This window comes from Mixophyes fleayi, chromosome 2, assembly GCF_038048845.1.
Source record: "Mixophyes fleayi isolate aMixFle1 chromosome 2, aMixFle1.hap1, whole genome shotgun sequence".
Classification (NCBI taxonomy): domain Eukaryota; kingdom Metazoa; phylum Chordata; class Amphibia; order Anura; family Limnodynastidae; genus Mixophyes; species Mixophyes fleayi.
In genome coordinates, this window is record NC_134403.1 from 330,774,496 (window position 1) to 330,788,242 (window position 13,747).

Here is a 13,747-nt window from a genome sequence, read left to right on the forward strand (position 1 = left end):
CCCAGTAGGTAATTAACGGGATACTACCCTATATTTCCAGTGATCACTGACAATTAGATATTATTATGGCTGAACTATAAGCCAAGATCTGCTATTATACAGATCCAGCATTAATCCCTTTATGTTAGTGTATTTCAGATAGGTGGTTATATAATATTCTGGTTAGGACTTGGATATATACCATTATAGTCCTCTACTCCACGCATTAATAGGTGGTTTTGATTATATTTATAGCAGTGGCAGATTACTAACCACTGATTTCATAATATTATACTTGCATATTACCAATATTTATACAGCCTCCTTACCATATAGTCTTAGATTTGAATATATAGGTATCAATACATCGTGCATCCAGTTTTATTTTATTTTGATTTGATTTTATTAGAGTGATATCATTTTATATATCGCTTTTAAAATATATCCAATAAAAGTTATGTTTTAAATGGATGGTTTATATGATTACAATAAACAATAGAGGTCCATAGTGCACCTTATTACAAGAAACTCCTGCACTCTCTCTTTCTCTACATTGTGCACATACACATAAGATACCAGCCATGTGCCTATATAAATAATAAACAGCCATGTGCCCATATACATAATAGACATCCATGTGCCCATATACATAATAAACAGTATTATGACAATACACATAATAAACCACCTTGTGCCCATACACATAAAATAATACTAGTCAAGTAATGATACATATAATAAACTAACCACTATATCCCCCCACAATACATGTGTAAAGCATTATTGACGGTGGTGGAGGCATGGGCAGCACTCCTACACAGTAACCCCCGGTAATGACTCCATTGGAATTTTACAACATTATAGAACACTGACCACCTAACATTCCACTGAGCCTCATCATACAGGGCTCCGTCAGGACAATGCGTGTACTTGTAATTGAGCCTTCACCATATTTACACAGAATCTTTGTTGCTTTAGTCACTTTATCAACAAGAGAGAAAAATATGGTAATGTGGGACACTCTAATGAATAAGTGAAATATAAAATCATAATCTTTATTGAAAATTGTTAAAACCCAATATCTATTGGTTAAAATAAAAATGTTATCTTTTGAAAAAAGTACTAATAAAAGAAATGTATATGATGAATATAACCAAAATTGAAGATAATCTGTTAAAATAGACAGTAGTATTACTGTCCAGCCGCATTGCTGTTCTGGATTATCATATAAATGTTTATCCACTTTTAATTGTCTGGTATATATATTCTCTTCGTTTAAATAGCATTATACGTCTAAACCTAATTTCCTCCTTATTGTTCCGTTCTCATTTGGAATAAAAAATACAAGCAGTTTTATTCGTCTTCATGCGATAATAAGTCATCCCATATAGATAAGACTATTTTGTATAAAGATATTGGTAATCCCATACATGAATATCATTTTTTACCATGTATATAGTGGGAACAAGTCCTGCTGTCTGGATAATGTTTTATGTCAATAGAGCCATTAATGTAGAGGATAATTCCCCCCTAAAACACTAAAGAGAAAGGTCTTGCTAGATTCCAATATTCGTTATTTCTCTATCATCTTTTAGTAATAGATAGTTTTTAAGAGTTAAATAACATAAATGTACAGAGCAGCAAATGCGGCGTCCGGCGACGAGCTTTTCGCTAAGAGCTTTAACTAGGCAAGTCCTGCCTAGTTATGTAACTCCTAAAAACTATCTATAACTAAAATATGATAGAGAAATAACGAATATTAGAATCTAGCGAGACCTTTCTTTTTAGTTTTTCGTCTTCTCAAATATGATTAAAGGACAGACCATATTTTTATGATAGTCTCTGTTTTTCTTCCATGTTCATTGTTTTCTCTCCTTTTAGGCACAGGACTTTTATGTAGAAATGAAATGGGAGTTTACCAGCTGGGGTAAGTATATGGTACAAATAATACTTATGTTTTACTTAATAACTTAAAAATAAAACACAACATGTTTTTATATATAAAATATTGTCATGACTTAAAAAAAATAAAAAATGGAACTTTGTTGTAAATATATTCAGAAAAAAATTAGAATCACTTTGTTACCTTCTACGCTCCACCTATAGGGGTCCACACTAACTAATTGTCCCACACCACACTCTCCTCTTCTTTTGAAAAAGCCCAGTGCGACAATACCAGAATAGGAAGTACACTTTGTTTTTTGGTTTGTTTTTATGTCCTCTCATTAAATTAAGCTGAAGTCTATACGTTTAGTCGTGGGCTGAGTTATCCTGTAAGGCAGCTTTTCCGGCTAGCTTTACAATGTATATTAAATTATTAAATTAATGAACTGCCTCGGCATGGATATTTCCATGGGCACCAATGTATATAAAATTCTCTTTTGAAAACTAATAAAGAGGTATGGTGTAGTTTAAGCCAAAAGACCTACATACCCCTGCCAATAGGTTTTAATGCGCAACATAGCAGGCCATTTTATTAGGTAAATTTACTTAATACTGAGTTGTTCCCACATTTTCAGTCAGAACGATGTGAATTACTTGGAACATGGGCATAACAAAATGCCAAAAGCTTGCCACAGTAATGCTGGTCCAAGTCATATAGCTCTTTCCAACTCATCCTCCAAATACTTCTTTGGATTGTGGAGATCACTGCATTAAGATGAATTTGTTGTCATGTTTCTGTAAACACTCCAGGGGGGTATATTTACTAAACTGCGAGTTTGAAAAGTGGAGATGTTGCCTATAGCAACCAATCAGATTCTAGCTGTCATTTTGTAGAATGTACTAAATAAATGATAACTAGATCACGATTGGCTACTATAGGTAACATCTCCACTTTTTCAAACCCACAGTTTATTAAATATACCCCCCCCCCCAGACTCTCCTATCTTTGTGGCATGAAGTTTTATCTTGCTGAAAAGGCCCATTTACACCTCGATACACTGCAGCCATTACAACGATGCAAATGATAGGCAATAGCGTTTAGATGAACTGGCATTCAAGATACCCAGTGTATGCCAAGAAAACACTCTGTTACATCACCACCACTGGTCTACATTGTTGATACCTGATAGAATGGATCCTATTATCAGTGTCAAACAACAGTAATGCTATTAATCAGACCCATTGTAACTGAGTCTTCTTGTTGTTCATTGACTGTAGTGGCGTTTAAGCTTAACCCATTGTTAACAAGGTATGATAAGTTGTGCAGTCTAGTGCACCTCTTTTCACGCACCCCTTATGCTCAGTTTGTAGTTGATTGACTTAAGCTAGTCTTTTAGTCATGTTAACTTCTGTCAGCCCCTTTCATAGCTTGGTCCCAACCAATTAAATACAGTTGGACCTATGTTATTTAGGTTATGGTCCATTCTCAAAAAACCTGTACCATACTGTCATATGCATGACAGCTCATATGCCCTGTCGAAAATCTTTTGTCTTGTTCATTCTCCCTATGACTTAAGCTCACACACATTCCCTGACATGCATACCTAACTTAAATGGCATATATTTTACTGACACTCATTCAGCAGTCAATGGCATGTGAAGGGCAGGCATACCTAATAGGTGTATGTGTGTCTTTTCATAGTAAAGAAACCTGTTACAGTTATTATTAAAGGATTGGATCACATGCTGCTCTGTATAAAAAGTCAGCGATTAGGTCTGTTGAATTAAGTAATTGTAAAATTCTACTGCTGTCGAAAATAGAACAGTAATCTTCAATAGGATTTGGCATTCTAACAAAGGACCCCGACTGAGCCTCAGTGAATACACAACAAAGATGCAGCTTTTTTATCCTTTCAGTAAATGAATGACTCTTGTGCATTAAAGAAATATAGCTTACATGCTCTTAAAATTGTCTGTAGCTGATTCTCTTCTCAATGCTACACAACTCAACAAAAGCCAAATTGTGACAAGTGGATCAGCTTACAAAATACCTGAGGCCTTCCAGTAATTGCAGTCATTTTCTGTTTTCTTAGTGCCCTTGGTCTCCAAGATATGTCCTAGTGACACGTACAAGGTTTGGAAAAGTGGGCAGAACCTACGTGTTGACACCACTCTGCTTGGGTTCGATCACATGACTTGGCAACGAGGGAACCGCAGTTTTATCTTCAGGGGTCAAGGTTAGTGGCCATAGAGTCATGAGTACATGAATCAGTCTCTCATGCCGTTCTTAAATATATACCTAACTATACACCTACAGACACCAGCGCCGTGGTCATGGAAATTGATCATGACAGAAGAGTTGTCTTCTCTGAAACTCTGACGTTAGGTTCTCAGGACCAAGAAGTTCTCCTGGCTGCTGTGCAGCCCACCGAAGAACAGGCCATGAGCCGCCTGACAGCCCCTGTGGTCACTACTCAGTTGGACACCAAGAACATTGCCTTTGAGAGGTGAGTAAGAAGAGAAAGGGCACAGTAGATGTCTAAAGACTAAAGAAGAGTATATCTCCCAATTATTTATTATATAATAGTCCTTCTAGACTTGTGAAGTCATCACTGGCTCAGGGTTATGTTCTTCAAGAGCAGACCTTGGGTGAAATCACTCTGTGCATGCCCAAACCGTGGGCGCACGGAGATGCGCCTATGCAGGCGTGCGATTCTGGCACTTACACCCGCCTGCACTTGGAGGCGGGTATAAGTGCCCCATGAAGTGTGTGCACAGGAAAAATGTTTCATCTGAGAATTGATACTTAATCTGTAATATCTTTAGTACTAAGACGTTTAAGACTTTTACATATATTTTTGTGCCTGTTATTGTAGCTGTGTAATATAAATTATTTTTGCATGTTTAGTTTAGTAGTTTAGAAAGTGGTAAATTATGATACACTTTAAACAGCCATGTAGTTAATTAGAAAATATTTAAGCACAGTGTTTTTTTTTTGTAATTTAGCACAAAGACCAGCGAATTTCCATATGTTTTTATTTTTATTTTCCCACAACAGAAACAAATCAGGAATCCTGGGATGGAGGAGCGAGAGAACAGAGGTTATCAATGGCTATGAAGCAAAGGTTAGAAACATAGCTAATAGTAATATATAAATATAGGGAGTGTGAGTTGTAGATTCAGGTAAAAATAGAATGTTGTGAAAGAAATGTCAGGGAATGCCAACCATCTATAGATGGAGCTAGTTTCATTGAGACTTATGGCACAACTCAGTGTAAAGCTCACAGCACAGGTAGCATGCTTACCACACTGAGTGTATCCACTGTGTTATGAACATATATGCCAGATAGCGCATTAAAGAAATGCAATGTGTGATTTTTTTTCTTTCACTAGCAAGTAAAGTACCTTTTAAACATGCATCTGCAAGTCATTTCTCTGAGCTTTCCTCAAACAAATTATTATCTCTTTCACAAAATCTCTCTTGAGGGGGCAAAGTATGACTGCCAGTCACATACAGGCTCGCAGCTCTAAGCATGTTATGGGAAGCCAGAGGAGGGAGAAGGAGGCGGAGGATTTTATAGTACACAGAGCAGACAGAGTTCAGAGGTACTTTCCAAAGCCTCTATGCTCACTACATCATTTGCCATGTGACTGTGGTTGCCATGATAGTCACATGACACTGCGAAATTATAAAAAAAAAATGTAGCAACCTGACAAAACAGACCAAGGGGAATTGTAAATACCAGATTCTTCTTATAGCCTGCCCCAGAGATTTATGTAATAAAAAAATAAAAAAAACATCTAACTTTTGTATGGGATTGCTGCTTTAGCAAATGACTACTATTGCTTCCCATGTTTTGTGTCTATCTTGTCAGTTTAGTATGTGCACACACATTAATAAACATGATACTCTTAGGTTATGCAGCATATGTACTATGTTGTATGTACATATTCTATGCAGTGCTTGCATACATTGTCCTCCGATACTAAAGTATTTTACATTATACTGTATATTACAGTGAAGTCTGTTATTTGCAATCCTTATGTGTTACTATATTAAGCTGCATAATATTTATCGTTATTACCTTGAAATTGTCCATAATATGTTTTGTAAAATATATAATAAATATTATAAATAAATAGTCTATATAGTGTGTTTTAGAGAAACACAACCACATCCGAGTGAAAGTAAAGTGTTTAATTGTGGAAAAACAAATCCAGTACACTAGCGACAATATATTTCAAGCACAGCGTGCTGTAAATCGTATTCATTATAATAATTCACAATAAACGATGTGTAACCTACTAAACTGATCTTATGACGATGTTCTAGTTTGAAACCAGAAGACATTGCAATAATAGGTGCCTTCATATAATGCAGCAGAGAATGATTAAGGGGAAGTGCTAACCCATGACAGTCCATCCAGCATACTGCTCTTTCCATAATAATTAAGGGAAGGTCCCAAAACATAAATGTCAAAGAAACGGACATAAAAGGTCCAATAACAAAGTACAGGTGAAAGTTCAATAGTAATATGCATTGTACTGTTGTCATGGTAACAGCATACTTGCCAACTTTCTTTAGTTGGCCTCTGGGAGATCCTAAAAAGGAGGTGTGGTGGGATGGCATAAAGGGGGCGTGGCGCAGTAAATTACCTAACTTTGGCCCCACCCCCGCAACAGAATCGTCACAATTGTTCCGGGGGGACGGGGCCAAAATGACTCAATTCACTGCAAATCGTGTCATTTTGACTACTAATTTGCAGGATGTGGGAGACTTGCCTGCTCTCCCTGGAGACTTACCCAGAGTTCCGGAGTCTCCCGGACATTCCGGGGGAGTGGGCGATTATAGGTAACAGTACAGGAAAGAAAAAAAAGGAATGTCCAAGGTAAAGTACAATACATTTTTTGATAAACATTATTGAATACAGAATGTTCACATATAACCCATGACATTAAAATACATTGTTTAATGTTATCATAACATTTAACTGCAGTAAAGTATTATCTCCCCACTCCATTGATTGAACCTGAAGCTCCTCCCACATCTTTCAGACACTTTCCTGATTGGATCTCATACATGTGCAAAGTCTGAGATTGCCATTATTTGATTTCTGCACCATTATTTGCCTGGCCCGTGTATATGAATCCAACAGTCCACAGTGTATTACTGCACTTCAAGTTTTGAAAGCCACTGTGCTTTCTTAGTTAAACTAACTCCATATTACAGTTATTTCATGTATCTATCTGTCTGTCTGTCTGTCTGTCTGTCTATCTGTCTATCTATCTATCTGTCATTTTTTATCAAGTAACTTTAGTTGCTTTTTAAATGCAGTGAAGATCAGATGCAGGTCAAGTGCAAAATACAATTTCAATAAATCAAAATAGGAATTGTTCAAGGTACAGTAATGTTCAATTAATGTCTCCGAAGAGCACAAGGGTAAGGTTCAAACCACGGAATGTCCAAGGTACAATTTCCAGTGCAGAGCAGTTCAAGTGCAAGATTTACTTGTCCTGTTACATTAATGTCCAAGTAATGTACTACCACAGTACAAGGGTGCAAGTGTATTTATGTCAGTGATAGTTGATGCTTAAGAGTTTAAGTGTAAGTCATTAGGTTTATCTTCTCATTCTCAAAATGAAGTTCATTCATTTATTTCATTGGTGTCTGGAGGGCTATCGGTGAACCACAGTCTCGTCTGGTACAGAATTTCAGCTATTTTGTTCGTTTGCAGGGTTTTTTCCATTAGAAGCCATCCTAGTTTGCCTTCATATTCCACGCTCTTTATACTTTGTAGAGCATATAATGTTTAAAGATCTTGGTGGTAAAATGATGGACTTCATTGTCACTTCAGTTCTGCAGAAATGTCAGCTGTTTGTAAGGTCCTATGGCACACTTTTCCTCAGCAGTCTGATGACCAATCAGTTTATGGGACATTACTTTTTTTAACTTGGATCAGATCTATTGTGTTCATTGCTGCTAGGGCAGCTGTGAAGGGCTGTGTAGGTTTACTTGATTGGGACAGTGTAGTGCTTGCTATCATTGCATATGTGACATTATACTTAGGAGAGGATGTTACCTTATGGGGCCTAAGCATTGAAGAAGCTCTGGAACACTATCACAGTGATCATAATTAGGAAACTGGATAAAGTGTCTTGATTTGAGAAATGTCGTCATCTCTGGGTCTCCTTGCTCTCCACTCATCCTGAAGGTCCATACTGTCTATCACAAGTGATGTTAAATCTGAAATAATCTTGTTCAGGTTGTGGGTCACTTCCGTTAGAGCATTTCAGCATGGTTGCTTGCTAGTGAAGGTAGGTTAATTGAACCTGACTACACAAATATTGAAACTTGCAAGTCTGACATTTAGTGGACAGCTTGGAGTGTTGAGATGGTAAAAGTCAATCAAAATGTCCATAGTCTCTGTAAGAGGTGAACCCATGCCATCCTATTTGGTGTTGGTGGGGGGATCGTTCACTGTAGATTTAGGGCTCTAAACACTTGACTGTCCTTGGAGTTATGTAGGTGTTGTTTGTGGCTCAGAGTAGAGATGATCAATTTTGCATCAAAATTGTATGCAAATAGAATTCGAGCTTCACAGCAGTCCCAGCGATATAATCTTCCAGTTCCGCTTTTTTACTTCGCTGGTCTGCAGTATTTTGCCATTTTGCATTGTATGTATAAATTTGCATTTTGTGTAATGTATAGTCTAGGAATAGAGCTGAGACAATGATGGTCTATTCATTCTGTTGTGCGGTGTAGTTGGGGTAAGGCTGGAAACAGTTAAGGCCAAATTCTGCCAGCAAAATATGGTAAATTGCACAGCCAAAACAATAATCAAATTGTTATCTCAAAAATTATTATGGAATGCAACTAGAAAAAGATTCTTCTTTTAGGCAACTATATGCAAAAGGACATCGATTAATACTTAATTGCAAATAAGTGTCAAACCCAGTACTTTCTGCCCTTTTATTATCATCTTCATGGCTACAGTAACTTTGTGCTCCATAAACACCTATATTTATAATTTATTAAAACATAATATCCCATTGCATCCAATGGATAAAAAAATCAGGCACGTGAACATTCATGCAGTGTTCCCTGAATATGAGTATTACGTATCATGGCCGGTCGGCTTGGGCATAATCTGCAGGTGCAAGGTAAAGAGTCAGGAAAGAATTATGTGTGACATGGCGTGTATCTTAACTTAACTAAACATGTTCAATGCATTTAGGGTCTCCTCAAGTTGCTCAATCTCAAAGAAATATTCTTAATCTGTAGCTGTCGTGAACTATTGCCTGAAATCATGTTTTCTTTGAGCTCATAGTTGCCCTTTACTGCGTCTTGAGTTTAAGACATTTGAATCTCACGGTCAGTCCCTGTTACGGTCTCACTAACACTTGATCGCTCCTTGCGTTTATGCAAGCAGGTTCTTATCAAATAAATGGGGACAAGAGCAGTTTATTCAGGGCTCACCATGACAGGTGGACCATAAATAAACTGAGTGAGAAAGTCCTTTAAAATAGCCCCAATTTCAGCTACCCATGAACATTGGAAGACAATAGACCAGTCATTTAAACAAAGGTTCACCCAAGTTGCTTCACGTGGGTGATAGAAAGTCATTTCAGTCAAATTTTAGACTTTAAATATTTTATATTCCCAGTCCAACTCTTAGTGTAACTATATGTATATCATTTAAGTAGCCAAGCCACATCAAGCCCAATTCATAAAAGCCTATTTATAATGATGGCAATGTTTATTTGACCTACTTTTCCACTATAACTAATCAATTGTAATATAGTGTTGGATGTTGGTCCAAGATATCTAGCCCAAACAAATTACAATGGTTGGCAGGTTTGGTTAAAATAACTAAATTGACCAACCACATTTGCACATTGTATGGCCAGGATAATCCTGTATTTAAGAACTGTTTAATATTATAGATTCTTGTAAAGTGAAAAGGATAACAAAAATGTAAAAGAACATTATCGTGTTCTTCATGTGTTTGTTTCCTTTAATAAATATTAATTAATGCTGTAATCCTTAAAAACAATTGCTATTGAATACATGTGTAATTATATGAAATTCTATTTTTCCCATGTTATTTTATATGTCAGCCAAAGGGAAAAGGATTATTTGGTTAACCTTGGATTTGGTGAATTTGAGAATTTTGCTGATTAAGGTTTTTTTTTCCAGGTAAAACGTAGTGACATGATAGAGAATATTATAGATAAGGAGTGGTGTTGGACTAGCGCAATATTACCTTGTTTGGAATTGATGAGTTTGGGCACCATGATTGTCTGACATACCCACATGCTAAGGGCTCGTTTACACATATGTGCTGGGAAAATGCATATAAATGAATGTGCGCTTTTAGTGTTGCACTTTTTTTTAATGCAGTCAGTCTTTCAATACATTGTACTGGATGTATAGAGAAATAGATGAAAGACTTCCAATATAGGGGTAATCTGCCTGTACTGCGAAGCTGCTATCCATTTATCTTAGTTTCTGCTAATACAATAATAGCAAGATATATAAAGGCAAAAGATATACAAGGCAAAAGTAACTGTTAAGTTAATAAAATAGATATGAAATCATACTGCTTTATAATACCTTTCTGATTCTCTTCTCAGGTGTATGGGGCTTCCAATGTAGAATTAATTACTAGAACCCGCACAGAACATTTATCAGACCAGCACAAGGGAAAGAGCAAAGGTAATGTCACAGCGGAAGTATAACATTGTGAGTCAGTTTATCAGAAAACACATATTGCTAAAGTATTCAATCCATTGCTCTGAGCTGCTTTAAGAAAAATGTTGCTTATTTTTAAATCGCCATCTGTACAGTCACTGGAAGACCTCAATACACTTTTAGTAAAACCCCCATAGGTAAAAAATGATTTTATTGGCATGTCTAGTAATACCACAATTCCAAGAATTTCCTTTTGGTCCATTTAGAGTTTGATACATTTTCACCCCAAACAGAAGCAGGATTAGAAGCATGCGTTTAAGAGGATTAGTTCGGCGTGTCTCAAGATGTGTCCAGCTGTGCATCACTAGCATTTGCTTCAGGCAATGGTGGAACTACCATTGGTGCAGCAGGTACAGTGCACTGGGGCCCATAGAAATAATAGGGCCCGCTGCACAGGGAACTAGCGCGCTCTGGCCTCGGTTCCCTCCTCCCCGCTTCCCTACACTGGGCCCCACAGCTCGCTAGTTCCGGCTCTGGCTCCAGGTGTACATCAGGAGCAACTTGTGTAGAGATGGGGCTTGACAGTGTTAGTAGTAAATGACAGAAGCTGCATGTTCCATATAAAATATAAATACACAGTAAATGAAATTCAATTAAAAACAAGCATCTTCTTTCCTGCCGCAGTCCTAAATGAAAATGTTAAGTAATGCGAATTGACGGCTGCAATTTCCTATAATATAGCAGTCAAACTAGTGAATGAATCAGTGGGAGGGGTAAAGATGCAATGAGCCAATCAGAAGCAGGTCATCATTGCATCTCATAGCACCAGCCCCCCACACCCGCGAGGGTTACGTGTCCTCACAGGTGTATATATACGTTGGAGTCCAGGGGGTAAATGTATCAAGCTACGAGTTTCTGGCGGGTTTGAAAAGTGGAGATGTTGCCTATAACAACCAATCAGATTCTAGCTATCATTTTGTAGAATGTACTAAAAAATTCATAACTAGAATCTGATTGGTTGCTATTGGTAACATCTACACTTTCAAACTCGTAACTTGATACATTTACCCTCATGTCTACTTCAGTTTTCCCTATCTGTTCTAGGCCTATGTTTGTCCACCCCTTCTCTCTGCCATACTGTCTCTCCAAGCGTAAGGAGTTGTAAGGGTAAGATGCAACAAAATCTGCATACAGATGCATGCATACGCATTTATGGTGCGCATGTACATTACGGAAATGCTTATATCACACAGATAAACTAGACATTAGTCCAAATTTACATGAGCTCCACTGGCTCCCAAGAAAAGTAAGAGTCATATCCGAAATCACAAAAGTGTGGGTCCCACATTGCAAGTGCTATCTGCACCTGTTTTTGCACAAATGTAACCAATTTTGATGAACTGCATCATGTAAAAATAGCAGAATTGTGCATTCCTTGCTGAGTGAGACTATAACAAACAGTATTTTAAAAGAGAAAACATAAATGTTGAATCTAATGAAGAGGTTGTACCCAAAGTGGTAGTAGGATGGACATGGAAGTCTCGGGGTAAATTTATCAAGCTGGGTGTTTGAAAAAGTGGAGATGTTGCCTATAGCAACCAATCAGATTCTAGCTGTCATTTTGTAGAATGCACTAAATAAATGATAACTAGAATCTGATTGGTTGCTATAGGCAACATCTCCACTTTTTCACACCCGCAGCTTGATAAATTTACCCCCTCAATTTTACTGTTTCGACTATACACATCTTCAGCTGGACCCGCAATCACGACTAAGCCCCCTCCTTTATTATTAGTTATTCTTACTTGCTGTCACTAGTCCCAAATTCATGTTTTGCATCTCATAAATATGTATTCAGCATACAATACAGCTGCCTCCATTTTGCTTAGATGCTAAGTGCACTTTAAAAGTTACGTTTCTGGTTTTATTTGGGAAATTCATTGTTCAAAACGTGTGCACAATTCTATAAAAGGTTTACTAGATATTATGATCTGCAACAGCTGCCATAGTGGTTTGTATGGCATGACTAACAGGTCTCCGTAGATAGCAATGGCAGCACCTGCAGGCTGTGCAAAGGTACTACAGGTGATGGGTAATTCAGGTAACAGAATATGTCATTAGAAAATGATTTAAATATATCAATGTATCAATACTGATATAGATTAGAGTGACAAATAAATACATAAATAAAATTAATAAATAAGAATAATACAAAAATAACCTTCATTTCTAACTGAGGCCTTAACACCAAGAAAGGTTTCTGAGTTGTGCAAGGATTTTCATTGTCTCAGCTATATCTTGAATAGTGAATGTATTCTGATAAGTGCATAGTTTAACACAAGGACAAGAAGTTAGGAAAGCATGTCTTCTCTGTGTGGAAGGTTTCTAATAATTTATTTTTATACATGAATTATATTTCATTTTGGGGGGAAAAACAACAGCTGGAGGGTAACATGTTGCAAAATACTGCACTGCTTAATCTCACTACAAATTGCTCCCCCACCAAGTGTCATTAAAAATGCTCTACCTGTACAGTACCTGTACTCACAGGTACTGGGGCTGGGGCTGATTGCAGTCAGATACTGATGCCGATGGCCACTCAGTCAGCTCACTGACAGTCACGTGAAGCAGAACACCAAAAGTCTGTTAGAGGAACATGTGCTGAGCGTTGATTGGAGAAGCTGAGCAAGTTATAACAAAGGCACCAGGATGGTGCAGCACAGGACCATGTATTGTCTATGTGGTATGTGCGACACTGTAAAGTATCGATGTAGGCAAGGTTGGGTCAGGGTCATGCGACTCACCCATCAATGGCAGATCAGCATGAAGAGGTGCATACCTCCTGAGTATCCCTACAATATAGTCCTGACAGTGAGGGACAGTCCCCAAAAGCAGGACTGCAGAGTTGGCAGACTGCACTGCTCTCTCCAACCTATTTCTATTTAATAAAGAGCCCCCATATAACATACACATAATATTTAATAACCGCCCACACACCTTTCCCCATATAGCATTAATAACCACAACACTAGCCCTCACAAAACATTAATACCCACACACAAGCCCCCGTATAAAATGACTACCACCTTGATATTATATTAATCCTCCCCAAGGAAATTATCAATCGTTGAATTCTGTGACAGGCAGACTCCTCTATCTGCCTTCTTATGCTCTGTAACAGCCAGATGTACA

General features: G+C 37.5%; 1 protein-coding gene across 8 annotated transcripts in view; it reads left to right on the plus strand.

Moving 5' to 3' along the window:
• Positions 1–13,747, plus strand: part of ANKRD13B (ankyrin repeat domain 13B) — a 135,491-nt gene that overhangs the window by 107,082 nt on the left and 14,662 nt on the right. For all 8 annotated transcript variants that reach the window (XM_075196873.1, XM_075196869.1, XM_075196866.1 and 5 more), the window contains exons 4-8: positions 1,861–1,906; positions 3,957–4,100; positions 4,181–4,370; positions 4,922–4,988; positions 10,498–10,579. In XM_075196873.1, coding sequence (XP_075052974.1) covers positions 1,861–1,906; positions 3,957–4,100; positions 4,181–4,370; positions 4,922–4,988; positions 10,498–10,579 — 529 coding nt within the window. The remainder of the gene's footprint in view (positions 1–1,860; positions 1,907–3,956; positions 4,101–4,180; positions 4,371–4,921; positions 4,989–10,497; positions 10,580–13,747) is intronic.